Source organism: Mustela nivalis, assembly GCF_964662115.1.
Source record: "Mustela nivalis genome assembly, chromosome: 2".
NCBI classification, from domain to species: Eukaryota; Metazoa; Chordata; class Mammalia; order Carnivora; family Mustelidae; genus Mustela; species Mustela nivalis.
The window spans coordinates 145,966,618-145,994,371 of NC_139021.1; the positions used below are offsets into that span (position 1 = coordinate 145,966,618).

The 27,754-nt window shown below is 50.7% G+C and overlaps 2 protein-coding genes across 2 annotated transcripts; one reads left to right on the forward strand and one right to left on the reverse strand.

Annotated features, from left to right (window-relative positions):
* Window positions 1-222: 222 nt before the first annotated feature.
* On the forward strand, window positions 223-7,689 carry ZNF488 (zinc finger protein 488). Its single transcript, XM_082722905.1, has 2 exons — window positions 223-290; window positions 6,387-7,689. Exon 2 carries the CDS (start codon window positions 6,544-6,546, stop codon window positions 7,516-7,518), a length of 975 nt encoding a protein of 324 aa, XP_082579031.1. The 5' UTR covers window positions 223-290; window positions 6,387-6,543; the 3' UTR covers window positions 7,519-7,689.
* Window positions 7,690-17,235: 9,546 nt separating this feature from the next.
* RBP3 (retinol binding protein 3) lies at window positions 17,236-26,630 on the reverse strand (the record flags this gene model as incomplete). Its single annotated transcript, XM_082719996.1, has 4 exons — window positions 17,236-17,630; window positions 19,063-19,205; window positions 21,139-21,329; window positions 23,586-26,630. 4 exons carry the CDS (start codon window positions 26,628-26,630, stop codon window positions 17,236-17,238), a joined length of 3,774 nt encoding a protein of 1,257 aa, XP_082576122.1.
* Window positions 26,631-27,754: the final 1,124 nt, after the last annotated feature.

Here is a 27,754-nt window from a genome sequence, read left to right on the forward strand (position 1 = left end):
GCCGAGACCCCTGGAGGCGGATCGGGGCTGGCCGTGCAGAGCGCGGGAGGCCTGCACGCCGCTCCTCTCTGAGCCGGTTGCGTCGACTCGCAGGCCCCTCCCGGAAGGGGCCGTGGGGGTGGGCTGCCCGAGGCCCCGCCCCGGAGGCGGGAGCAGTCCGGGAGGGCGGGGTCCGGCCGGGCCCCCGGGGTTCGCGCGCCAGGTTCCCACTCGCGTGTGGTGCGGTCCGACCTGGAAGCGGTCGCGGCTGCCAGCGCCTCTCCAGCGCCCAGCGCCGCGGAAAAGCCGAGGTGAGACGCGCCGTCCTGCCCCCGGGACGGGCTGCGAGTGGACGTGGGGGGTGCGTTTCATCCCACTTCTGCTGGCCTTTCCCCAGGGCATAGTGAGCAGTTCTGCCCTCGACTGCCTGGCTTTTTCCTCCCCTTCGGCGCCAGCGTCCTTCACCTCGCGCGCCCCCCCCCTTTTTTCTCCCCGTGCCCCCCAGTCCCTGCCTTCTGCCTCTGTCTTTTGTCTCCTTGTCTCTTCCTGTTTTTCTCCGTCGTCTATCTCACTTTTTCTTGTCTTTCTCTTCTTCATTACCTACTTTCCCTGTCCTACCCCTTCTTTTTCTTTCTCTCTTTTGGTCTTTCCCTTCGCCACCCCCCCCCCCCACCGCCCCAGGAATTTTGCCTTTTGATTTTTTTTTTTTTTTCTCTCCTAGGATGACTTTTGAGGCTGCAGTTCTTTTCATCCATCCATTTATCCATCCACCCATCCTCTCATCCTGGGTTGCTCTGTTATACTCAGTTGGAGCTTGCGCTGGGCACTAGGGTAATAATGGTGCCTCTCTTCCAGATCCTTTCTCCAACAGACTCTATCCAAACATTTGGGCATTCAGTGCCTGTTTTGGGAAAAATACATAAATGATCTAGTTATAAATATCTGAGGTTTAGGGTGAGCTGGAAGAAAATAGTTCTTAGAGACAAGGCATTGAATGAATCGTTTTCTTGACATTTGCCTGTAGTAATAGGCACAGACAGCACACCAGGAAGCTAAATCATGCAGAAACATTGAGGGGACATTGGGACCCACACCATCCTTCCTTGGAAATCGTGTAAGGCCAGGTTGATAGGGAGGGGATGGGTGGAATTCAGAGCTTACTTGTGGGAAGACAATAGAGATGACAGGGCTTTTCATGTGAGACCATTGATAGTTAAAATATGAAATTAACTGTATGTTTCTAAAGTAGATACTTGTCAGTGCTGCTGATGTGCAGAATTTAAGTTCCATAATTATGGTGAATCAGGCAGGCATTTTATAGCAATTATTGTGGCATCTAAGATTAATGTTTTTGTGTACATTAGGTCGGACCACAGTTGAAAGTATCCTCATCTTAATATCAAAGATTGTCTTAGACACATACTAAGTGAAGAAATCTAGAAAAACAAACCTGATTCATTTGGGGAGAATAAAGTAGAAGTATTGTATATTAAAGCAATGTTTTTCTTCTTGTTAAAAATGTGATTTTGTTGGAGAGATGTGATTTCATTGTTTTATGTTATTTTTACAACATATAGCTGTATGTTCAAACACACACATGCACTATATACATATAAAATTATATATATATATATATATATGTTTGTTTTTAAAGCTAACCTAACACAGGTTTTTAAAAAATAATTTTACCTTTTGGTTTATTATGATTTTAATGATATTTCAGTTTCTTTGACTTTTCAGTTGTTATGGGAAAGGAAATGTGACCTTACATAAATCACACAAACAAAAGTGAAGCATGATGGAAGAGGATTGCAGTGTATTTATTGAAAGAATTTTTTCATTTTAAATCAAAGAACATTGGACAAATTCTTAAGTATATGCATGGAACTTTGATTCAGGGGGTTGTTTTCTGTGCTGAAGAGTCAAATTGACTTTTAAGTCATTGTACTGTGGACTTCCAATGTATCAGAACTCTGGAGAGGTGGGATGGAAGGGATGCTTTTGCAAATGATTTTAAACCATCATGTCTGCTTTGCTTAGCAGATTTCTTTTTCAGAAACCCAGGAAATGACAACTTTTCTTTAAAATAGGTAATACTGTATGGTGACTAACATAATAAAAAAATAAAGTTTTATTTACTTGTTTTAAACATTCATTTTTTTAAAAAAGAGATAATTACAATAAAAAGATTTTTTCAAGGTTATGTGTTGAGCTGCAATGCTTTTGAATTTCATTTCCTTATTTTGGTAGGCTGTATCTCTCCTTTCTAGTAGATGATGATGCTATTATTGGCATCAGGTAAAGTCTGGATGAACAGTTTGATATACAAGCTATAGACTTTCCCCAGAAGGTTGCCAGTGGCATTGGTCTACATGGCCAAGCTGTGTTAGGACTCCAGTTGAACATATTATGGGCCTGGTGACTGGCTACATTCTGGGAATTCTGCATTTGGTTTTGCTTGAACACAGCAGGCATTGTTGCTGAAGGAGTATAGGCAGAGCTGGACGTAGAGCCTGTGGGGATTGGCTGGAAAGATCTCTTTTCTCCCAGCTCTGTGGCATCATCAGCCAGCCTCCAGGAAAGCCTGGATAGCTCCCCAGTTTTTAATTTTCTCAGGGTTCTGGAGCTAGGAGGATGCATGTGTATTTCCCTTTCAGGAAAACCCAGGATGTTAGAATTCATATGTAGAAGAGGTGGATAGATAATTATTCTCTGGCACCTTCCAGAATGGTCTGAGAAGCATCTCCAAGGTCTAAGGAAACCAAAGGATTAGAGCACAGGAGATATTATCTGCCTTGTTTGTTTTAGCTAAAGAGGAAGGCAGGCAGAGGAAGACATAGGTGGTGGTATAAATGGTATCACTGAATAAGATCCAGTTTTTAAGTGAGATGCAGCTTGGAAAGGCTGAAGACTGGTCAGCTGACTGAGGTTCTAGAGTACCCCCAGATACCTCAGGAAAAGGAGGTCATCCAATTGTTTACTAAAAGTTCTTTCTTACATGAATGAAGGGGGAAGGAGGAAAACAGGCAGGCCATTTGGTCACTCATTGTGCACTGGTTCACTGTGCACTGGTCACTACTGTGTACTGGCTCCTGGGAGCACATGAGGAGAGGAAAGGCAGCCAGGAAGTTGACTCTTACCCTTTGCACTTGTGCGATAATAATGAATAAATTAATGCTACCTAACATTTATTGAACCAGGCTCTTTAGCACTTTCGATACCTTAATCGATCTAATATTTACCAACCACCTGATGAAGTAGGCCCCAAGGTGATCCTTTTTCAGAAAGTGTCTTTTTAGTTGAGAAGATAGGCAGAGAGAGGATCAACACCTTGCCTGTGGTCACCGGGTTGGTAAGAGCAGAGTTGAGTTTGGTCGCCGCATCTGATGTGAAAGCCCATGCACTTATCCTCTGTGTGATATGTGGCTTGATGATCATGGAATGGCCTGGGCATAGTATGAACGGAATGTGACCAGGTGAAAAATGATCAGAGTCTGCACTTGGTGCCCTGGAAATGGGTAATAAACAAGGACACATGTGCTTGTAACATTGTGAAGTGGGTGAAGCTTCATCTCCCAAGAATGTAGCCCTTTTTGTGTTCATCAGTGGAATCCTCACTGGTGGCTCAGGAAGGTTGAGAGCCTGAGAGAGAAGTATCCTGTATGGTAGGGAAGGATGGATATAGTCAGACACCATGTCAACTTGGGGAGCTCAGATTCAAAAGGTTTTAAAGAAGATCACTTATAAACCCGTGATCTAAGGGCTCAGAAATGTTGGAGAGTCTGGGATTAAAATGAGGTCCTTTCAATAGGAAGACTATGGTGTGGTACTGAATGATGTCTGTGTGGCTCCGGGGGTTTCTTGCTAGCTCAGACTGAAAAAAAATCCAAGGAAGACAAGAGAACCCTTCTCAAGACACACACAACAGACTGATGAGGACGAGCAGATCGTGTCAGGAGGTGAGAGCACAGAATGAACTGAGACCATTGAGGAGAGTGGAGGGACAGCAAAGGGTCCCTTACTATTGCATGGGAGCAGGGAGAACAAGAGCTGCATAGATTCACTTGAACGTCTGGCAGAGAACCATTCTCCAGTTACAAAGGGCATTGGAAGGTCCACGTAGGAAGAAGGAAGAAGCAGCAAGGCAGCATGAGCAGCTGTGCATGTGGTCTTCTGACCCAGAACTCACGGTCAGGGCATGATATGACCCCAGAGATGACATCGTGTCTCTGTACAGGTCATCTGGGAGGTGGATCACAGGAGAGGTGCGTGAAGCCTGGAGCTGGATGAGACCCAGGGTCTAATATTGACCCTGGGCAAGGGCCTGTGAGCCATTTGACAGGAAGAGATGAGCATCAGGAGTTGGCACAGGCTCACTGGGGACAGGCCACGTCAGACACACATCATTTTTCTCGTTGAGAGGCTTCTATCTGGCAATGTCACATAGTAGACCGGTTAGATGGAGCCTCAGCCAGTGTTGTAGGACGTGGTTTGTACTTAGCTGAGTAATCTTAGCCCAGCAAGGCTGATGCATGAGAGAGGTGACCCTCAGGGAGCTTGGTCATGCCAAAGGTCCCCAGCCAGCCAGTTCAGTACCCTTGTCTCCTCCTTTTCTTCTTCTTCTGCTCCTCAATATTATCATCATTATTATTGTTTTATATTATCTCCTTTTCTTTCTCCTCCTCCTATTGGTCCCATTATTATTATTAAGATTTGAATAATAAAATTGATGGAGAATGAAATCGGATGGATATCTAATACAGTGATTGACAGAAATCAGACCCACAGTGGTCTCAGGAAGCTGGAAGGCAGCACTGCACTCAGCAATATGGCATTTGGCAGGTTGGAGATGAATACACTTGGGTTGAATCATGCAGCTTCCCTCATGTGGTTATGGTGAAAATTCCAAGCAATAAGGCGTATGAAGCCTCTGGTGTCTCTGGCATGTGTTCACCTACATACTCAACAAACAGTCACTGCTATGTTTACATGATGAAGCATCTCTGGCAGTAAATATTTCATTCCGCAGTAAGACCCCATGTTTCAAATCTGAATGCTGAAAGCAGAGTTGTCACGTCTGTGGCTCAGGGCACTCTGGGTATTTCTGATGTTTGGGTCTACATGGCTGCGGTTGGCTGAGGTTGCCCAAGCTGAGAAGGCAGCCCAGTGAGCCTGTATGCAGAGGGGTGCAGGGTACAGCCCAGCCCGCTGTAGCATGGATGGACATGGGAGGACAGTAGCATGGGTGCCTGTCCAGGCTTGGGAAAGACATCATGTCATTCTAAATTGTCATCTGGAGGGTTTTCTGAGGCATATCTGGGGGGAGAAAGAGAGATGGATTGGGGGGAATGTGTGTGTGTGTGTGTGTGTGTGTGTGTATGACGGTATAAGTGCGAGTGTATGTGTGTGTATGTGTGTATGTCTGAGTGTGTACAGGTGAGTGTTTGTATGTACGTGTGTATATGTGTTTGTTTTTCTGAGTGTATGTGTCTTTGAGTGTGTGTGTGTGTGTGTGCATGTGAGTCTAGTTCAGCCAGTGCTGCTCACAGTGGGGGGGGAAGCTTGAAGATGGGTTTTCTAGCTTCAAGAACTGGCTGGTGGAGTTGATTAGGGAAGGGCAGGGAGGAAAGCCTCCCCAGCAGAGCTGATGGTCCTCTCTCGTCCTCATGGCCATGCATGACTTTCCTCCAAGCCTTGAGCACCTCCAGGGCAAAGTGGAGGCTGGTCTGCCTGAGTAGGCCCAGCAGACCGGCCCAAGAGGACAGTTGAAATGTGAGCAGAGGAGAAGGAAATGGATTAATGTCTGAGGAGAACCAAGTGTGGGCACTCTGGCGAGTGGATACAGGGTAGACCCACGCTTGCTCCAGGGCCAGGGCCAGGTGGAGAAGAGGTGGCTGTCCCCCAAGAGTGGGGTCAGGGCCCAGACCCACACAGGCATGCCTGAGCATTTTATTGTTCAGCCTTTACCCTCTGGCCACGTGTGCTGCAGGAACTCCATTCCCAGGTGCTCAGTGTCCTGCCACGTCTGATGGTGTGGAAGGAAAATGGACACACTGAGCAGCAAGACTGCTCTAAAAAATTGAAAGCTTTTCATAAATCAGGGTATAAACACATTAGATTTGTCAGCTGGGTCAGAACTCCCAGGTGGTTGACACCTTGTGTTCTGTGCGAACACAGTAGCTGCTGCCTGGATGCGGGCAGGTGCAGGGGCAGTGCTGAGCCTGGTTCCTGTGGGGCAGGGCCCGTGGTGTGGTCCTTCCTCCATGAGGGAGTCCTGGAGGTGAAAGCAGGTGGCACAGTGCTGAGTCTGGGTGAGCGGCTGCATCTGCAGCAATCAGGCTTCTTTGGATGCACAAGACAAAGATGAAGAGCGCATGTCTCACTGGTGTCGCTTCCTCTCTGTGCAGAGTCCTGTGGTCCAAGCGTGGCTGGTGCAGCCAAGGGGAGCTCTCCAGTCTCAGGGCTCCTCCCTGGGCCAAGCCCTCCAGAACACCAGCACCCCCGAAGACCGACAGCTGTTGGGGCCTCCACCTTCGTCAGCCGGCTCACACCCTGCTGGTGAACATGGCTGCTGGGAAGGGTGCTGTGTGGAGCTCTTCGGCTGAAAACAGATGGCGGCTTAGTGAAGCCGACCAGGGCAAGGGTTGCAAGCCAGTGCTGCTGGAGAAAACCAACCACCTGGACTCTGAGGCCGCCCCAGGCAGTGGGGGCCAGCATGAGGCTTGTGCTGAACGGGTGCCATCAACCACCCCAGGCAGACTCAGACTGGGAAGGCCAACGTCGCAGAAGGTATGCTGGGGACAGGGGCAAAGCGCCTTCACGGAGGTGCCTCGGCTCAACAAGAGGCTGGTGGGTGTGCAGGCCAAGGAAAGGGAGCATGATAACCCCGCAGGCCAGCGTGATCCCCAGCAGCTGACCCAGGATATCTCCAGGGACCCAGCTGGCAGCAAGGTCTTCTCTGTGTGGCCCAGCGAAGCCCGAGGGGAACAGAGAAGTGCCTTCAGCAAACCAGCCAGGTGTCCCACAGGGAGACGGGGGCCAACCTCTATATTCCAGGCAGGCGGACCGGCAGATGTCCTTGGGGAGCTGTTGGGACTCATCAACACGGTGGATGTCCCTTGTTGGGGTCAAGTTTCAAATTCTAAGTTTTTGGTAGGTGATTTCTGGCACCTGCAAATGTTGCCACAAAATGCTCCTGTCTGGAGTGCTTTAGTGGGTGCCCCTACACTGTGGCGAAAGCATGCCATGGGCCAGATGCCCATGCCCTCATCGTCCTCCTCCTCTGCCTCTTGGGCTCTGCTGCCACCCACGTTCACATCCCTGGGCCTGTCCACCCAGAACTGGTGCGCAAAGTGCAACCTGTCTTTTCGCCTGACCTCTGACCTGGTCTTTCACATGCGGTCCCACCACAAAAAGGAGCACGCAAGGCCTGACCTACATTCTAAGAAGCTGAGAGAAGAAGCCCTCACATGTCCCATTTGCCATGAATACTTCCGGGAGCGCCACCACCTGTCTCGGCACATGACTTCTCACAGTTAGTTAGTGTCCGTGGAGCAAACCTGTAGGGGAAGCTTCTAGGCTTTGGCATGGAACCAGAGATGGCTCACGGGTGTTTCCTTTGGAAAGGCTGGTCAGACTTGTCTGCAGGACCATCTGCATTGAGTTTGTAGACGAACAGCTTGGTCATCATTTGAAAAAGAGAAGTCCTTGAAAAAGAGAATCCTCAGCTCTGATGTGTTTTGATCGAAATAAAGTCATGCAATAAAATGATATGCTTTGTAAACCTAGGGCATCGGGACTGTGAGGCACAACATGGAGGTCCTGCTCCTGTCACCTTTCTGTTTGTTCCATGTGGAGGCAAGTTTGGGCTTTGGAGGCAGACAAACCTGGATTCAAAGCTTTCACATATTAGCTCTGACCTTGGACACATTGCTTTATCTGAGTTAAAGCCCCAGTATTCTTATCTGTAAATGCAGAGGGTGAACACCTGTGTCTTAGGGGTGTTGTCAGGGTTATTTGGGAAGATGTGTGGAAATAGCTTGCATGACACTTGGCGCAGTGTGATCACTAAGTAAATGATATTTATTATTGTCCAGGTCGGTCAGCTATTGTTAAATAACAAAATTTCACTGGCAAATAACTTAAAGCATCTATTTCTCACTTGAGGGTCTATGGGTTGGCAGGGTTGAGTTGGTCTTGGCTAGGCTTGGCTCCAGGTCACAAATCATCTCTAAGTTCATATGTTTTACTCTAGTACTGATGGGCTTCTCAGGTAATACTTCTCTCATGTTTATGCCAAGAACCCAAGAAGGAAAATCCAAATACAGAAGCACACATCAAGTCTCTGCTTGAGTCACTTTTTCCTTTTTTTTTTTTTTTTTTTTTTTTTTTTGAGAGAGAGAGAAAGAATTCAAGAGTATGGAGGGAGGGGCAGAGAGATAGGATCTTAAACAGGTTCCATGCTCAGCATGGAGGCGGACATAGGACTGGATCTCAAGACCCTGAGATCAAGACCTGAGCTGAAACCAAGAGTCAGACGTTTGACCATTGCCTGAGCCATCCCGGCATCCCTTGGGTCACTTCTACGTACATCCTCTCAGCCGAAGCCAGTCAATGGCCAGGCCCAAAGTAAATGGGTGATGACCACAGTGAGGCCATGATGAGGGGGCAGATGTGAAATCCTACCGAAGGGGCATGAGGAATTGGGACGAGTAATTCAACCAACACTCGCTCCATTGTTTTTCACATTCTAAATATGTGAATTCAGACCCACACACCCCTTAGCTCTCAGGAAGTGATCATGTACAACAGTTTAGGCTTAAAACCTTGTGGGAATTAAGAAAGCTCTGGCTACCAGAACCTATTGCATATTGTGTTTCTCTTGGTAACTGCTCTGTTTATCTGCCTTTGTCCTTGTAAACCTCCGGTCCTAAACTCTGAGGTAACTCAGGCCAGTCTGTGTGTAAGGCCATCAGCTGGGAGTTCTTTTGAGTCAGTGAGTTCTTTTGACTGGTTTCCACTTCCCTTTGAGGACATGTTCATTTGATCTGCAATTTTCAACCCTCTGGTGGGGCCACCCGTGCAGAGCTCAGGCTGTGGTTGGGAAACTGCTGCTGGGGCATCTCAGAGACCAGGGATCCACCCACATAGCCCCCAAACCTGACCTTTTCTCTCTCTTTCCATGTGCCCACCTGGTGCAGGCAGCAGCTCATCCCTCCTGGCTCACCCGACCCCCATTTCCTTGACTCTCTTTCCCCTCCCCTTCCACCCACACACCCCTCTATTCTCCACCCAGAGCCAGCCATTTATTCACTCATTTATTGATCTCCCCCAGGCACCCCTGCTGTGTCATGCTCAGTGCCAGTCCCCGGGGGAGACCCCTGAATTCAGCCCATGGTCCTTGTTCAGGTCTGTAACCTAGTGTATGGCGTGACAGATGCCAAACAGAGGTCTGTGTGGGGTGCCGGGCACATGGGAGCAGGCTCACACCAGACTTGTGGGAGGGGAGGGCAGGACTCCCAGAGGCTCCTGAGGAGTGGGGGCAAGAGCAGATTGTGGAAGTTCAGCAGGTGCTGGAGGTTTAGATGGAGGGTGTTGGATTGGGGTGGGGCACCATAGCTACAGATGCTTTAGGATGCTACAAGGTCTGTGTGAGAACTGAGTGAGATAGTGATGGAGGAAGGCCTCCAAGGACAGGAGTTTGGCTCAAAGCACAGGACTGCTGGCTCTAAGAGGCACTTTGGGGAATCCTCTGGCTGCAGGGGGAAGGGTGGTCTGGAGGAGAGGAGAGGACCTCCTGAAGGACCCTCTGCATCTGGAAGGAGCCAGCGGTGCTCCCTGCTGGCACCAACGGAGCACCTCCATACTTGCAGGCTCCCTTCCCTGATAGAGACAAGGGATGCTCTGTAAGATGGTCCCTTTCCCCACAGAAGGGGACTGAAGCCTTGGGGAGCCTCCTTCCTCTGCCATCCCATGTGGGTAAGGAAAGGGCGCCCCTTGGAGTGTGAACCTGAGGCTCTCCATGATTCAGGGACATACATGGTTGAATCTGCATGACACACGTGGAAGGTAGGTCTTTAATTCCCATATTACTGCAGAAGAAACTAAGCTCCAAGAGGTTAAGCGTCTCTTCTAAGATCATAGGTTCAGGAGAAATGGTGCAAGAATACAGTCCCAGGACCACCGAGTTCTGAGCTCACATCCTTCCCAGCCTGCCATGCATCTGCTCAGCATGTGGTTATGTGGCATCATGGATGGTTTACAAATAGGATTAAGGGTCAGGTACTAACCGCTTCTAAAATTTCACCTTGCACCCTCCATACACGCCCACATTTCCTATCACCCTTTCCTTGAACACTTTTCTATTATCATGTATGCTACATGAGTTTACTGATTTGTCTTATTTACAATGTCTCTCCCATTACTGGAACATAAACTCTACAAGGGATTTTTGACTTTGTTCACTTTTGTATCTGCAGCAGGAAGAACAATGTAGGAACGTAGTAGATGTTCAACAGATATTTGTTGAATGAATGAATGAATGAATGAGATGCCTGATTCCAGTCTCACCCCTGACAAACCCGGAATCAGCTGCTCATAAGTGTTTTGACAACTGTCAGATTATGTGCACTGCTGTCCTCTTCTGGCTTATTGGATTGGTCCATATTTCTGTGAAATCACTTTGAAAGGCACAAGTGCACTACACTAAAGCAGAATCGAAATTTGGAATGGAAAGGGACTCTAGAGCTCTCCTGCATCCTCTCACTTTATAGCAGTGAGCACTGAGGTCCCCTGATGAGCAGACCTGCAAAGTGAAGCAGGGTAAGCAGTGGTGAGGTCAAGGCTGGGACCCTGAAATGTCAGCCTGGGCATCTTCTGTGATGTGCCCTCATGCCTCTAAGAACATTGGCTATAGCCACACGCAGAATTACTGCTAACAGTGACCCCATCATTTTAAAGCAAGGGAGGCACTTTGAAAAATATTAAAGCTAACCAAATAAAAGTTATGAAGAAACATAACAGAACATCATCCCCCAACTTTATAAGATGCAGTCTGTTTTAATAAAAAGTAATGGACATGCAAGTTGCTTTGCAGCCATTGAAATTGACAAACTCCAAAATGACTTGTGGAAATGATGATTTACAGTTTATGAATGTGGCAGCTCCTACTTGTCACCAGACTGGATTCCCAAAGTCCCTTTAGCAGTCAAATCCTGTCTCATCCCTTCTTCTCTCCTGCCCTTCCAGAGTAGTCACTCTGAATCACGACTTTTTTAAAGCTCCCTCTGCCACCTTCCATACTAGTTAAGAGTTGGCTGGTGATGTTGCCACAAAACATCACATCAGCAGATGAGAACTTTCTTCTTTAAGTCTGGGGTAAGAATGACAACATTCCTTAAATTCTCTATATCTAATTTGAACTGCTTTGCATCCCAGTCCTGTGGTTCTGGTAAGATATGCCGTTCGTCATTTTCAAATTCCTCCCCTGTCTTTCAAGTTCACAGAAAGTTCCCCCAATGTGCCCCACCTAGGATGGTGGCCTCCCCGAGGGTCACATGGTCTCCCCATGGGGCACTGGTATCTTTGTCCCTGTCTTCCAATGTGTTTAGACTCCTCCTCTCTTCCAGGATCTTGGGTCTTGGCTCTTTTCTGGCCATGTTGTCATTACTGATGTCACACAGAAACCACCGAGTCAATGAACAGAAAGGCTTGGCTAATTTCTTGGAAGAGGCGAGGGAAAATACCTTCTAGTGGTTGGGACCATGGCAATGTATATCTTAATCTCCCAAGAAGCAGACATTCAGTTTAGAATCAGGACAAAATGTGCTAATGAGGAATTCTGAATTCAGGTCGATTTTAGTTCTCGGTTGTAACCAAAATCTGCTTTATACCTCCCTGTTTTTATCTGGAGAAGAAGTAAAACCTTAACAAGGCTTGGATCCTAGATTTCAACTTCTGGCCAGTTCCTGAATCTTAGATTGTAAAGACAGGGTATCCTACTCAAATGACTCTATAATTAGATTAATGAGCATGAGTGAAGTCCCCTGGGCTTAGGGAAGGGGAGGGAAGAAGAAGGAGGGTCGGTCTGACACCTAGAATTCCTGTGTCCTGGGTGAAAGAAAGTTCTTCAGTCACAGGATGAATGCAGGCCTCAAGAAAGGCTAGAAATAAGTACTATATGTGAAATTAGTGATTCAGTTGGTTTTTGAAAGCTGATGGACAGAATAACATGGACTTAAGGAAGTACATTTGTGGTGGTGGTGATGGGGAGGGAGAGGAACGGCCAGCTGGAACCCCTGACTATTACATATCCAGACTTGGAAGAGGCTGGGTGCTGAGCCCAGTCCTGCTAATCGCACACAAACCGCCCTATTCTTCTGAGCAGAAGAAGAGAACCTCCCGCAAGGAGCTGACACTCACTAGTTGTTCTAAGGTTGAACCAGACATCCTCCCTTTTCTTGAAAGGTGCTGGCGCCCCCTGGAGGCAGCGTGCCTCCCCAGCAGTCCACTTATCTTCAGAGAGGGTTTTATATACCTTGGTTAATTGCATAGCTTTTTTTTTTTTTTTTGGTAGTAGAAGTCATGAGAAAGGACTAAATATCATATTGTAAGAGATAAATCCCATAGAAAAATGTTTGGTTTTTCAAAATAAATTATTCTCCACAGTGTTTTGATTTGTGCCACTTCCCAGGAGAGAATTTCCAGAAATCAATTTTGAATGGGGGTTGGGAGGCAGTACATTCTGGGGGGAGGGTTGGGGTTCCTTAAATTTAACATTTTCTTCCCTGGCTGTCTTGTATTTTTCTGGGGGAGGGAGACAGGAAGCCAGTGGCCTCTGATACCCTTGCGATTCTAAGCTGCTTGGATTAGCAAGCTATTTTCACTGCCAGCTGTCCTCATCAGCAAAGGAGGTCCTCAGGCCAGGTGGCGGCTAATCCTATAGGGCCCAGGAGGCAAGAGATGGGCGCCCTCCAGTGGGGATCTCCTAGGCAGGTTTCTTGGCCCACAAGTGTTTTTTTCTGAACCATGTCCTCTCATTGCATTAAAGGTGTTATATACAAACAAGGAATCATGGAACACTAATTATATCAAAAACTAATGATGTTCTGTATGGTGACGAACATGACACAATACAAAGATAAATAAAGGTGTGTGGATAACCAAGGCCCTCACTGACATGCAAACATGGCCAATGGCTGTGTGGGGAGATGCAGAGACATAGCAAGAAGGAGGGCAAGATGGAAAAAGGGCTGGGGTCCTTCTCTCTGATGCTCTAGTGTGGTCCCTGGCTCCTGCTGGACTGGAGGCTTCAGACAAGTCTCCATCAAGGATCCGGACGGTGAAGGTCCAGCCTGTCTGTGGGCTGGGGTTACCTTGGGAAATGGGGAGGACAGGTTGGCTCAGCCCTTCTCACTGCAGGTCGGTGGGTGCCTTGGTGGGGGTTAGTTCTTAAGCAGGGGGAGACCTGAGAAAGTTTCATGTCAGAGCTATAGCCCTGACTGCAGGCTGAGTCACAGAAATGGGGGTAGGGGTCTGCAGTGGGGATTTAAGAACCAAGCCAGGACCCCAAAACAAGGGACAGGGAATGCCAGGTGAGCCCAGGGCAGAGTGCTATTAACTCAGACAACTCATCATCCTGGTGACTGTGTGGACACAGTGGGGTGGGGGTAAAGAGGAGGCAGTTTGGCTTAGTTCTCAGATCTCTGCCCTAATCTTAGGAGGGAGGTGTGGCTGTGCACAAGACAGGGTCTTGGGGACAGGAGCAGGCCTTAGCCAAGCAAGGTGAGAGAAGGTAGAGGTGATGAGCTCATACTGAGATATCAAGAGCTCAAGAGGCCTGTAGTCTTTTGGAGCAGAGGCTCCTAGACAGCTGGGGGTCACATGGCTCTCCCACTAGAAGAGAGGCCTAGTGGGATTTTGTTTTCCTTTTCCTATTTCTTGAGTTCTCTGTCTCCAAGCGGGTAACAATGCAAGAAAACTGGTTCAGGAACACTGACGCTTTCTCTTTGGTCTGAACAGGACCCTTTTGGTCCATTTCTCCCACCTTAGTCCCTCTTCCCAGACCAGGCCCAAGGCCTCTTCATGATATGGTAGAAACAGCAGGGTTTTTGGAGCCAGGCAGGTGTGGGTTCAAAGCTCACCTATCCCCTAGCCCAGCTTCACCAGACAGAGCAGTGTGTTGTTTAAAAAAAAAAAAAAAAAAGTCTGTGGTTGATGGAAGCAGAAAAAGAGGTCTTAAGAAGAGCCTGACCTGCACCCAGTTTTGGAGAGCCATGCTGAGGGCTTGGGGTGGACAATGGGCAGGAAAAATGAACTACTCAGCAGGACCTCAGCCATGGTCAGGCAGGGGACTGCTTCTGGAAAACGTTTCTCTCATTCCTGCTGAGTGGGGATATAACTCCGCTGCCCTGCACACTGGGCATCTGGCCACAGCTGCTGCCCAGCTCTCCCTTGCTTAAACATTCAACTTGCTTACACTGATGGAATATTCTACATAGAAACCTCTCTGATTGGCCCAGGAAAGACCTTGTACGTATACCCTACTGGCCAGGGAACTGGGAAAGTGAACTTCTGCTGTGTCCAGCTTAATGGTGGGGAAGTGGTGTTAGATGGCATTGGCTGGACCCTGGATTGGTTCATTTCATCTTCATAGCCCCAAAGGTGCTATTACGCCTCTCATTGTACAGATGGGAAAACCGAGGCCCAGAGAAATGAAGCAAGTTGGCCAGGCTTACACAGCTAGGAAGTGGCTGGCCTGGCCTTTCCCCCAGGGCTCCCAAACACCTCACTGCTATTAGTGAGTCTGTTTCCCACCGGTTCATATGGGGAACGATTCTCTGAACATTTAAAGGGGGTGCATATGTTGGGTGGCCTAAAGGAGGACACGTGTCCATTGTGCTACCCATGTGACCTCCTGTGAATTATTGAGCTTAACTGAGTGTCAGCTGACTCCTGCTGAAATGGTAAGAATGGTTGTCCAGTGCTCGCTTCAACAGCACATACACACAAATCACAAGGGTACAGAGATTAACATGGCCCCTGTGCAAGGATGACATGCAAATTTGTGATGTGTTCCATTAAAAGAAATGGTTGTCCATGCACTGTGAAGCTTGGAAGAGAAATATTTATGTCATCTACCCTAAGAGCTACCCCATCCCTTCCCCTCTTTAAGACCCATGGAGATGTGTACTGTTGGCAGACCCCCAGCACCTAGCCTGACACCTTAAACAAAATCAACTGTCAATAAATGTCAGTTGTGTAAATCAAGGAAATCCAAATGATGTCATAAGAAAACCCATGGAAAAAAATACGTAATTACTAGTGATCACTAAGGCGTGGTTAGTGACTCAAGATGTAATTTGTTTTATTTATTTCATTTTTGGAATAATGACTGCTACGTTTGAAAATTATGATCTATGCTTAATTATAAGGATTTAAGAAAAAAAAGAAAAGTATAAAGACATACACATTAAAATATTACCCCTGATTCTACCACCCAGAGGAACCATTGTTTGATTTAGGTGGTCCTCAGATAGCTGTGTGTGGGGAGGGGTGGGAAGGAGGAGGGAGGAGAGAGAACCCCTAGAATATAAGCATGTAGGGGTGTCACACATCTGCTCGGATATTATTAATAGGTCTAACGAAGAAAAGGGTGAGATCCCCGTATCCATGCTCCCACTAATGTTCAATCATGCACTTAACCTTATTTGAATTTAGCAGAAGGAAGAGGAACTGGAGTGCCTTCCATCAGAGCTTTCCTATTTAGACAGGGTTGGTTCAAGGTTTTCCAGGTGACCATGTCCCTAGATATTGGTGGTGACCCACGGGTGTGCTCAGACTCCACAGCTCTCTGGGACCTGGAGAGGGGGCTGTGAAGTTGAGTAGTGAAATCAGCTCAGTGCCCTGGGGGACGTCACCCATGGCAGCCCCAGGATGGACTCACCAGACAGCAAGCCCAGATGACATGAGGACTTTATCCTCATTAGACATCTTGGAGCCCAGACTCTGAGAGCACTAACTGCGGGCTGTGGATGTCCCCACTATTCCAACTTCATCCCTACCATGACTTTGGGCAGGTAGCAGAAGTGTCTTACTTTAGGGTCCCTGGTGATGCCCAGCAGAGTAAGATTGCTTGGATCCCAGGGCCAGCCAGGGGCCCCATTCCTCCAGGTTACCCCCAAGCTTCCCATCTCCTTCTGGGGCTTGCTTGGCCTTGGAAGAGGTCTTGAGGGCTGCCAGCTTCTCTTCCTGTTAGGAGTGCATTTGGTCGCTGGGGTCAGCACAGTGATAGACTGCACGAGGCCAAGAAGGGCACCCTCTCCCCTCAAGTTGTAACTATGCATGGCACTAGAGCTCACTTTTTGGTCCCTGGCAGAAGCTGGAGAACAAGGCCACGGGAGGAACACCTGAACGGATGAGAGACTTGCCATATAGAATTGGGCTGGGAGGATTCTAAGTGAAACTGGACCTGTCTTCAAGTGTCTAAGGACTGCCATCTGGAGGAAAATAGACTTGCTGCCAGATACTCACGTGTGTTTTTTGGGCATCAGGTGCTGTGCTAAGTGGGGGGCAGTAGGAGCCGGGGTGAGTAGGAGGTCGTGGCCCTGGAGAAGCATGATGGTGACAGAAACAATCCTAGAGCACGGGGAAGGTACAGAATTCAGGGAGAGCAGAGCGGGGACAATGTGCTGGGGAAGTGGGGGGTCCCTGGCCTGCGGGCCTGCGCTGTCTCACAGGGGATCCCCCAGCTGGAGGCAGCCCCCGAGGACTGGGTGTATGTGTGTGAGGAAGGGAATACCCAGTGACTGCAGACTACATACCAGCTTTCAAAGTCTCCCTGCAAAACATCTCATTCATGATGTTTATCCTGAGGAAATGACACTACTGTGGATATAGTTGCTTAAATAAATTACACTATGAAAATAAGTATCACCTGTTTCTTTTTACTACTAGAAAATGACGAATGGCGCATGTGCTGGTACCTGCGACTCTCAACTCTCGTTGTAACTCTATTGGTTGGAGCTGCTCTGGACCAGGGGTTGGCCATTAAGAAGCAAGGGTGCAGGTGCCCCTGGACCTCACCTCCCCAAAATAACTACTATGGAGGGGGCTGCCTCTGAGGGGTGAGGTCCCTGTCCCTAGAGGCCCAAACAGAGAGGTTGGCAGTGGTGAAGAGACCACTGGATGAACTCCAGGGGTGCCTCCAGCTCTGACTCTACCAGAGTTCAGCAGCCCCCTTTGCTGCCCTTCGGAGCCTCAGGCAGGACCCCGAGCTGGAGCGCCCTTTGTCTGTGGCCCGGAAGTCCCGCCCACCCCGGGGCTCCGCCTAGCCCTCAGTAGAGTGTGCTGGAGCATCTCCTTGGCTCTGGTGAGGGCTGCCTCAGCAGGAACAGCCACATGGGGCACCACGCCCACCCCTTCCCAGGAGCTGCCATCAGCAGCCCCCACTGAGCGGGCTGTGGGGATGGTGATGTAGAGATGGGTGTCGTCTACGTGGTAGGTTTGCGGTGGTTGGCAGCCACCACTGGTCACCTCCCCAATGATGAGTGCCCGGCCCAGCCTCTTCATGATGTAGGTAAACTCCTCTGCGGCGCCGGCTGTCAGGGCGCTGGTCAGAATGGCCACGTTCTTCTTGGAGCCGTAGCGTTCACCTGGAAAATAGAAGGTCCTTCAAGATGGCGAGTACTAGTCGGTACGCCGGGGCACCTGCCTTCTCCATGCTGTCTGGACCAGCGGAGAGGAAGGCCTGGAATTTAGTTCTGTGACCTCGTGTCCACGTGCAAATCACTCCTCCCTGAGCCCCAGCTCTGCATCTGTAAAATGGAGATGAGAACGTGTACCCCAGAAAAGGAGGTGCTTCCTCTTCATGAATAATGAGAATGCCTAACCTGACCAGTCTCACTTTTTACTCCAGAATCTAGGAAGAGCCAAATGTGAAAATTCAGGGCAACAATCTCTAGGATAGCGATGTCTGATAGAAATGCGACACGAGCTAAAATGTGAGCCTTAGATGTCACTCTAAGTTTTCTAGGAGTCACTTTAAACAAGTGAAAAGATACAGACGAAATGAATCCTAATAATGTTTCATTTAACTCAGTAGAGCTCAAAAATGTAATCCACAAAAATTATTGAGATATTTTACATCCTTATTTTTCCATAAAAAGTCTTCCGAATCTGGTGTACACTTTCCACTTTCCGCATCTCAGTTCATATGAGCCCTGTTTCCATGCTCAGTGTGGTGTACAGGTCCCAGGTTAGACTCCACAATTCTAGGGCCTCCTGATCTGCAGATTGGAGTCATTTGTACCTCTCGGTTTTGAATGTCTATTTGAATTTACAATTCACCTGGTTCTAATTTTTATTTACATTTTACAGTAGTTTTGAACGTATGTGTTGCAGCTCCCCTTAAATCCTCGTTTGATAAGGCGTACCAGTGAGAATTGTGGGGTGATTTTCTGGTAATATGCATCCCCCACTGTTGGTCCCCCAGCCCCTTGTTGGATGGGAGTATTAAGTTCCTTGGTTTGTCGTGCTGAGCAAGGGAGTCAGAGTGAGCCTGTCACCCACAATGGAGCTGTGAGACCCCTGGGCCCGCACTTGCTCCTCTGGCCACTGCTCTGGGCCCAGAGTCACAAACTTTCTTCAAGCAAGTATTCTGAGCTTCTGCTGGGAGCTCAGGCAGGATGGGTGGGCGCTAGACACCATCTAGGGTTTGGCGATGGGCAGGGGGATCTTTCTAGTTTGGGATTTGTTTTGTAGTCTGATGCTTGTAGTGGTGAGAATGGAGGGCATTTTGGTTTTAGACAAACCAGTGTTCAAGTTCTGGCTCTTTCACTTACTAGTTGGGTGATGTTGGATGAGATACTCAACTCAGTTAAGACTCATTTTTTCTCCTCTAGAAATTAAATATAATGGTAGCATTTTGCAGGGATTAAGGATCATTGTAAAAGTGCACAGCATAGGGCAGGGACTTTATATTCCCATTTACTATTACTTTTCCTTGAACTCAAGCTATCTTTCCTTTCCCTGATTTTCCAGAAGCTTCTGGAGTGAGAACAGGAAAAGGAAATCTTCTACACATACCTGCGAGCCGGGAGTGGGTCCAGAGCTCACTGACAGAGTCATTGGGCCGGCTGTAGATTTTGTCCAACAGAATTGGAGGGCCTTCATCGAAGAAGTAGGAGCACAGGGCAGAGATGGAAGAAGTGGGGCCGCCAATGTTGAATCTGAGGGAAGGGAAGGAGGAACCACTAGGGAGGAGTTCACAGGGAGGTCTTCAGTTCCCCTCTGAAGAGCCTGGGATCTCTGCCTTGAGGAGGACACTAATACCAGGCAGCCTCAGTGCCCCATCCTAGTGCCCCATCTTCCTCCTGCAGAATTCCTTGGTTGGTATTTCCCAGCATATAAGTCTTAAGAATAAGGAGACTTTGTGGTCAAATTTGTATAGAAAATATTGAATGCCATAACTACCCCATCTGATCAAATATTAATACATTATGTGGTATATACTGTAGAAATTATATTAAAGCCTCTGACAAGTCATGGAGTTGTGAAATTTTTGATAAATTTTCCCCACTTACTGATTACGGACGGCTCTCCTGCACCCTTGATGCCTGTGAGGATGCAGCCTTCCCTAGCTGTATTCTCCATAATTCCACAAAACCCACTGGACTTTTTTGTTGTTGTGTCCTCATGGGGCACTTAGTGTAGCGGAGTGCTCAGAACTGTGGAACTATATTGGGTGGGGAGATGGGGTGGGGGAGGGGAGAGCCTGTGCCTATCCTAGGACATGCACAGGGTGAACTACTTGGGCCTCTGTCTTCTTATTTGTGAACAAGAAATGTGGGCTGATAATATATGAGGAGTCTCTTCTGGTTGATGGTCTAGGATGGCCTGACAGGGCTTAGGACAGGGTTTAGGGCCTGTGACCTCAGCTTCTGAACCTCCCCCAATCTCTGGATGGAAGGGTCTTTAAGCAAAGCACACCTGTAGGCTGGGCCACTTCCTTTTACAAATGTGGCCTCACAGTTCAGCAGAAAGGGACTTAGCCTGAGCAGCATCTGCATGTTCAATATGTGTTTGAAGGATAAAATCTTCAGGAGTACTACAGAAGCACTCGAGCACAAGTTCTGGACATAGACACACACACACACACACACACACACACACACACACACACACACACACACACGAGCCCCAGAAGGTGTTTCCTCTTCCAGGGAGAAAAAGCCTCTGAGATCCGGACCCCCTAGTGATGACCAAGAGCCATGGCTGAGCTGCAGGTCATGACTCCATCAATTCTGGCAGCTTCCCTCATGCAGCTGACGGTGGAGGTTTCAGCTCGGTGGGGAGGGGGAGCGGGGAAACAGTCTGCCTTGCCCTGTGTCCACAGAGGGTGCCCAGGGCAATCATGGAAGCCTGGGCCTGGTCCCTGCAGGCCTGGACTGTGTTCTCTCACCCGCTCTAGGAGAGAGGTCCCTAGGTGAAAGCATCCCTCTAACAGTCATTTTGTGATGCAAAAAATTCTTTTTGCAAGAATAGTGGCTAATTTGAAAATTTTCTCTGGGACTCTGGCTTTCTTTCTTTCAAATTTTATTTATTTATTTGACAGAGAGAAATCACAAATAGGCAGAGAGGCAGGCAGAAAGAGGGGAACTCTGATTTGCCTCTTTCTTCTTTCTTTCTTTAAAAATTTACTTAAATTCAATTAGCCAACTGACATACGGGACTCTGGCTTTGTAATTCTCATGATGGAAGTGGTCATAGGCTGATTTTGTATGACATGAGAGGCACAGCTGCAGGTGGTGGCCTAGATGTCCCAAACATCATTGATCATCAGAATCACCTGGGATGATGTCTTTCAAGTACACAGATGAGGAGCCCTCACCCCCTGGTGCTCTGGTTTCAGTAGGATGATATTGGGGCCTGAGAATCTGTTCTCAATGTCTCCCTTTGCCCCTCTCTCTTCACTGAATCCTATGACCAGGCAAGCCTGGGAGTCAAGGGGTAGCCCAGTGACTCTCAGCCTGGAATTAACATTGGGGTCATCTGAGAAGCTTAAAAAGACCACCATTGCTGGGGCTCTCTTCAGCCAATGAAGCCAGGACCCCCAGGGCCAGAGACCTCTGCCCACACCTCCCCCCTCCCTGGACCACTGACCTCATGTCAATAATCATGGCGTCCGTGTGCACAATCTTCTTCCAGACGTGCTCCACCAGCAGCTCTGACACCTGGGTGAGCAGCTCACAGTCTCCAAACATGTCAAACCTCAGGTAGCCAAGGTTGTCCTCAAACACATTAGTATGAAAGGAGAACTTGATCAAGTCCTCAAAGACTTCAGGGGAAGGGATCTGAAAGATCGGTGGGGAGGGTAGGGTAGTGTCAGCGAAGGAGCAGGTTTTACAACTCGGGGAAGTGGGCACTGGAGTTTTCCTTTATACATGAATGACACGGAGGGCCGGGAGGGCACTAACACTTCTGAAAGAGGCAGTAGGTGTCAGGACTTTTTCCAGTGGAGAATCTAGGACATTATGTGGGTCATGGGCCTGGGATGTGGACCCAAGTTTGGTAGGATATGGTTGGCAGACTCCTTACAGAGAACACTCTGTGTGCCAACCCTACTCCAGGGGCCATTTTGTTCAGAGCTGCAAGGCCCAGGTGTCATGGTCTCCACTCTGACTCCTCCTCCCACCCAGACCTCACAAGACACTACCTTGATGACTCTGAATTCAACTTCCTCTCCTTCCCTGGGGAAGGGAGGAAGACATTAGCTAGCTCCTGGGCCTCTGAGTCTTTAGTAGTTTAGTAGGGGTTTGGCTGAGCATATTGGAGCCCTTACCATCACCCTCAGGGCACCCTGTAGCATCCCTATCCTTTCAATGAGGAAACTGAAACACAGAGTGATTAAGTAACTTGCCCAAGGTCACACAGCCAGTGTAGAAGCTGGTATAGAAGCTGAATCCACATGTGACTCTAAACCATGAACCCTGGCTCTATTGGAAAGGGGTGAGTCCTCAATTTGGAATCTGGTGGGCCTGTGAGCCTAGCACAGTGCTGGCACATACAAGGCTCCCCCAACCTGCCTTGTGCCTCCTCTTCTTTCTGCAGGACTGCTAGAAGGGCACAGGCTCTGTGGGCTGGAATGAGAGCAAGCAGTGTACAGGGACACTGCTATTAACTGGGACGCCTGGCCTCCCAGGCCTCCTCTGCCCTCGGTCTCAAGCTCTTCGACCATTGACCTCTCTCCTCTGCACCCCCTCTGGGGTTCCATTCACTTTTTTGTAAAACGGGAATGGCGATGCTGCAGTAGTTGCTTCTGGTGCCCTTAGCTCTCCTCTGACTCTGGCTGCCGCCGGCCTTGGCTACAGGGGCCTGCCTCTGGCATACTCCACGTCTTCCCACCCTCTCCTTCAAGACCTTCTCCAAGCTGCTTCAGAGTCTGAGAGAGTTCACATTGGCAGGGGGATGAAGGACAGGAGCTGCAGGTCTCATCTGTAGATGGACAGCCCCGGAGGTCTTCTCCACACTCGTTAGGATCCCACTGGAATCTTCAGAAGCAACAGCCTCAATAATGCACCCACCTGTCCCCCTGCCCGGTTCCCTCCTTCCCACTCTCTTTGCTCCCTCCTGCTTCAGAGACTGCCTCCCCCACAAACTGCCTGCATCCAAGACCTGCTTTCCAGGGAACCCGAGACAAATTCTGCCCTGCCTACTCAAGACAATGCAGTGAAATGATGGATGATAAACCAGGTGGAGAGATGTTGCAAATGCTGCCTTTCGATGAAGCTCCTAGCTGACAGGAGCGTTTGGGGAACCCTTGGTTCATCTGGGCCAAGGGTCTGGAGAACTTTTCCCTCAACCACCCGGCAGCGGAAATCCTCAACCTTGATTGAAACAACTTTCCAGTGTTTCCCCAGACATCCTTACTGGCTTCAAATAAACTGATCACAATAGCCTTGCTCCAAATTTCCCATCCAGCTGGCCCTCGGTTCAGAGTGCACACCCACTGAGCGAGCTCCTTCCAGATGTAGGGAAACCCCAATGACATGCGTGGTGGGAGGGGAGGAGAAGACAGTTGGGGCCTCCTCATGGCTGTGGTTCTTGGGACTGTGCGTCGGCACCCCTGACCATGCCCCAGCTCATGTCCCAGCTCCATGCTTCAACTCTGAGGCAACTGTGAGGCCAAGACTTCTGTCTGCTTCTCTCTCCACCCCCTCAACTCCTTCCCACAAATTGCAACCTCCCGAGGCAGGCAGGTGGTGAGAATGAACACAAACCCCGTGTTGCTAGAGGAGGAAACTGTTGTGACTTCTCGTGACCTGACCTTTACCTTACCACTGACTATAAGAAGTGCTGCAAACACTTGCCTTCTGCCCCGCTAAGAGTGAAACTCCTTCTCTACGAGGGCTTTTCACACTGAGCTCCTGTGGGTGCCAGTGTTCTACAGAGCTGCTCAGGGACCTCATGGATGCGAGAAGGGGAAGGGATGACGCGAGGAGAGGAAGGAAAAGGTGTGACTGGTGAGCCCTTAAACCCAGAAACAAGTCTGGAGGCCTTTGTCTTGCACCATGCACAGAGTCCTAGGCTAAGTGCCCCTCGTATCTCACCTGCATGGGCACGATCCCGGGAATGCGGTCCTTGGCATCCTCGGGGATGTGGGCTGTCTTCAGGTGTGGGTCTCCAGACAGCATCTGCAGGTCGGCACCCAGCATCTCAGCCAGGGCCCCTTCTGAGGTCACCCTGGAGTAGCGGCCCTGCAGACGGCTCAGCTTGGCAGCCATCTTGGCCCCCAGTTCTGGGGAGGCATAGTTATCGGCCACCAGCTTCCCGGTGGTCTGCAGCACCGTGGGCACCTTGGCACGCAGGGCCACTATGTCCCGGGCTGTGGAGAGGGCCTCGCTCATGGGCACAGTGATGTCTGGCTCCACCCCAGCCAGGTCCCAGGCCTCACCTGTGCTGGCACTCAGGGCCATCTGCGTGGGCATGGAGGCATACAAAGGGCTGCTGCCCACCTGGTAGATGCCCACGGAGAGTGCTCCTCCAGCGGTGGGCTCCCCAATGACCGTGGCTCGCTGCAGGTCCTGCATGGTGTGAGCAAAGGCCTCAGCGGCTGACCCGCTGATGTGGCTCATCAGGATGTAGAGGTCCTTGTGGGGGCCGTAGCGCTGACCGGCCACCTGTGGCAGGGTCCACACTTCCGTGACCCTTGAGGTGGCCCTGTCAAAGACAGAGTAGAGGTGCTGGCGGGGCTCTGCCTCGAAGAAATAAGAGCAGAGCAGCGGCACTGCGGTGGAGTAGCTCCCGGGGTTGTACCGCAGGTCGACGACCAGCGCTGCCGTGTCTACCAGCCTTTGCCACACCAGCTGCACCAGCTGTGGCCCGATGGCCTTCACTGTCTCCAGCTCAGCCATGGCGTCGAAGCGCAGGTAACCCAGGCGGCCGGGCAGCACCTCTGTCTTAAACAGGGCTTCGATGAGGTAGGATACCTCCTCTGGGGAGGGGACGGCAGGAGGTGGTGGGGGCACCTCCTCGGCCACCATCTCACCGGGGCTGTGGAACACCAGCAGGCGGTGATCCCCAGACATCTCCTGCAGGTCGGCGGTGAGCTGGGAGGCCAGCGACTCCAGGTCCACAGCAGTGCGGTATGCCCCCTGGGCCAGCTTGGCCCGCAGCAGGGCACTGGTCTGCCCCACGACCTCTGGCCGGGCGTAGTGCGCCTCCACCAGGTGCCCCGTGCCCTCCACCAAAGCCTCCAGGCTGCGGTGGAACTCTAGCACCTCTTGGGCCCTGTCCAGGGCCTCTTCGGCCAGCACGATGGCATCAGGCACCACGCCGCCCCCCAGCCAGCATTCGCCATGGTTGTCAATGAAGGTGAGAACGGGCACCGTGAGCACCAGGTCCCCCTCGGGCGTTTCCAGCAAGGGCACCGTGCGGGTGTGCAGCAGGCTGCCCGCGGTGATCTCACCCACCAGCGTGGCCCAGCCCAGCGACTGCATGAGGAAGGCCAACTCCTCCGCGGCGGTGGCTGTGCGGTGGCTGGTGAGCAGGTACACGCCGCGCTGGGTGGGGTAGCGCTGGCCTAGCAGCTCCATGCGGCTGAAGTGCTCCTGCGTGACGTTGGTGCGGCGGTCGTACGTGGTGAAGAGGCGCACGGAGCCGGCGTCAGGACCCTGGAAGTAAGAGAGCAGCAGGGGCACAGCCGAGGATGGCCCCCCGGGGTTCTGGCGCAGGTCCATGATGAGGTGCTCTGTGTCCTGCAGGGGCCCCCACACCTGACTCATGATGTAGGGGCTCAGCGCCTCCAGCACCGAGGCGTTGGCAAAGCTGTCAAAGCGGAGGTAGCCCACGTTGCCGGGCAGCACGGACACCTGGAACATAGCGCCCACTAGGGCTCGCCGGGCAGCCTCATTGTCGGGCACCGTGGGGACCACCTCCGGAGGGTCGTCCTCTCCAACTTCCGGCCCAGAAGTTTCCTTGGGTCTGACGGCCCGCACCAGGAGCCTGGGGTCCTCGGACGCAGTCTGCAGACCTGCGTTGAGCTTCGCGACCAGGTCCTCCTCAGAGACCACCGCAGAGAAGTCCATATTGGCCAGGTGGTGCAGCAGAGCAGGCACACGGTCCACCAGTGTGTAGTAGGCCTGGAGGGCCCCCTGCAGGCGCCGCACCACTCCAGGCAGGGCCCGACGCAAAGTGAGGATGGCCAGGGCTTTCTCTAGGGCCTGCTCCGCTGGTGTCCCCACACAGGGCAGTACCCCGCTGCCCTCCCAGGTCTGGCTGCCCCCTCCCAAGGGCCCTAGAGACCTGGACACCGGCACAGTGAGGAAGAAGTCGGACTGGCCTATCCTTAGCTTCTGGAGGTCAAGGGCACCCCCCACAGTCCGCTCGCCCACCACAATGGCTCTGCGCATCTGTTTGAGGATGTAAGTGATGTCCTCAGCCACACCCCCCGTGTGGCCGCTGGTGAGGACCACCACATCCTTGTCCGCACTGTACCTTTCTCCCAGGACCTGGGGCAGGGTCCAGATCTCAGTGGTTGTATTGGAGGGGCGGTCGTAGATGGTATCCACGTGCAGGACTGTGTTCCCTGGGTGCAGGTAGGAGATGAAGTAGGGGATACCAGAAATGTGGCCCCCAGTGCAGTGTCGGAGGTCCAGGACCAAGGCAGAGGTGCCCATGAGCTTCCTCCAGACACTGGCCACCAGGAAGCTCCCCAGCTTGCTCACCACCTCCTGGCCTGGGATGTCGTCCACACGCAAGTATCCCACGTTGCCCTCCAGAACCTCGTGGCGGATGCCCTTCTGCAAGCGGGCAAGCAGTTCCTCTTGGGTGAGGTTGGTGAGGGCTGAAGCTTGCCGGGGAGCCTGGAGGGTGCTGGGCTCATAAGAGATGACCAGACGAGGGTCATTCAAGGAGCTCTGCACCCCGGTGGTCAGCACATGGGCGAGAGTCTGCGGGTCTGAGATGGCGAGTATCTCCCGGCTCTTGATGGCCTGCTCGATGGCTTCCTGCATCCCCATCAGGTTCTCCGGGAAGCAGTAGTTATCCAGGAGGACCTTGGCCATGTCCAGCACCAGGCTTGGCTGGAACAAGTGCGTGGGGCCGGCCAGACCACAGAACAGCGTGGACAAGATCAGGGCCCATTCTCTCGTCATGGAGATCCGGCAGGAGAGCTGCACAAAAGCTCCCTAGACTATGCGTGAGGCCACGGCACTGCTGTGTGGCTGCCTTCCTCCCTCGTCCTTCTCAGCAGGTGGACAGAAGGTCTGGGGCTAAACTCGGGAGTTGGGGTGCGGCTTCCAGCTCCAGTAAGCCTTTAATCCTGTCTAATTCCAGCGCATCAGCCCTGGGGACTGGGGAGCAGGGGCCCAAGTGGTTTGACCCAGAAGGTGTGTGGATCTCGTCTTGCTGTGCCACCTCTGTATATAGTAATCTGAGTAACTACCATTTACTCTGAGTTCCTGCCACACGTCAGGCGCTGCGCTACGCTTCGCAAGGTAACCTTTTTTTTTTTACTAGAGCCTAGCAAAATAAGAACTATTAACTGGCTCTCAACAGCATTCCCCCACCACACCAGGTAATCCGCATGCCAGTAACTAGGTAGGACTCATTGGAGCCCTGGCTCTGTGACTCTCCACTCTGTGGCCTTAGGGAAGTGGCTTACTTATTATGTAAATTAAGTAAGAAACTATGCGTAAAGCATCTCTTGGTTTCAAGCAAGAAGGGAGTATTCCCTTATTGGTAATTTCTCTGTGGTGGAAATGATCTCCACCGCATGGCTGAAGAAATGGAGCTCTGTAGCTCCCTGCAGCCCATCATTTTAGGTGGGGGTTGAGGAGACATTGAGACCAAGTCTGGGGAGGGTGGTGTAGTCGGCTCTGACAGTGCAGAGGCTGAGTCTGAGGCTGCCATCCACTTCAGAGGTGGAAGTTAATTTCTATGTCTTGCTAATGCATCCGGGGAATTGGCCCCCCAACCCCTTTCCAACAGTAAGAATACAATGTCTGGACCTCACTGGTATATGTGGTGTATGGGTGGGGTGTCTGCCTTCCAGACACCATGGGATCAGTGATTCCAGGTCTGATGAGGTGGTCTCTGTGACTTAACAGGTTCCATGCTCCTGGCTCAAGAAGGCCCCTACTGGTTGAGGGCTCCGTCCATGGCCTGATGTTTGCAGGGAGAACTCAGCTGTAGAACTCGGGTCTCTGCAGTCCCAGGCCTCCCAGGCCTCCAGATCATTCCCCCACCTGCACAGAGAACACAGGCTTGTCTCAGGTGA

Bases quoted from the DNA above. Each gene is read 5' to 3' on its own strand.
- ZNF488 (XM_082722905.1), top strand. From the start codon at position 6,544: ATGGCTGCTGGGAAGGGTGCTGTGTGGAGCTCTTCGGCTGAAAACAGA.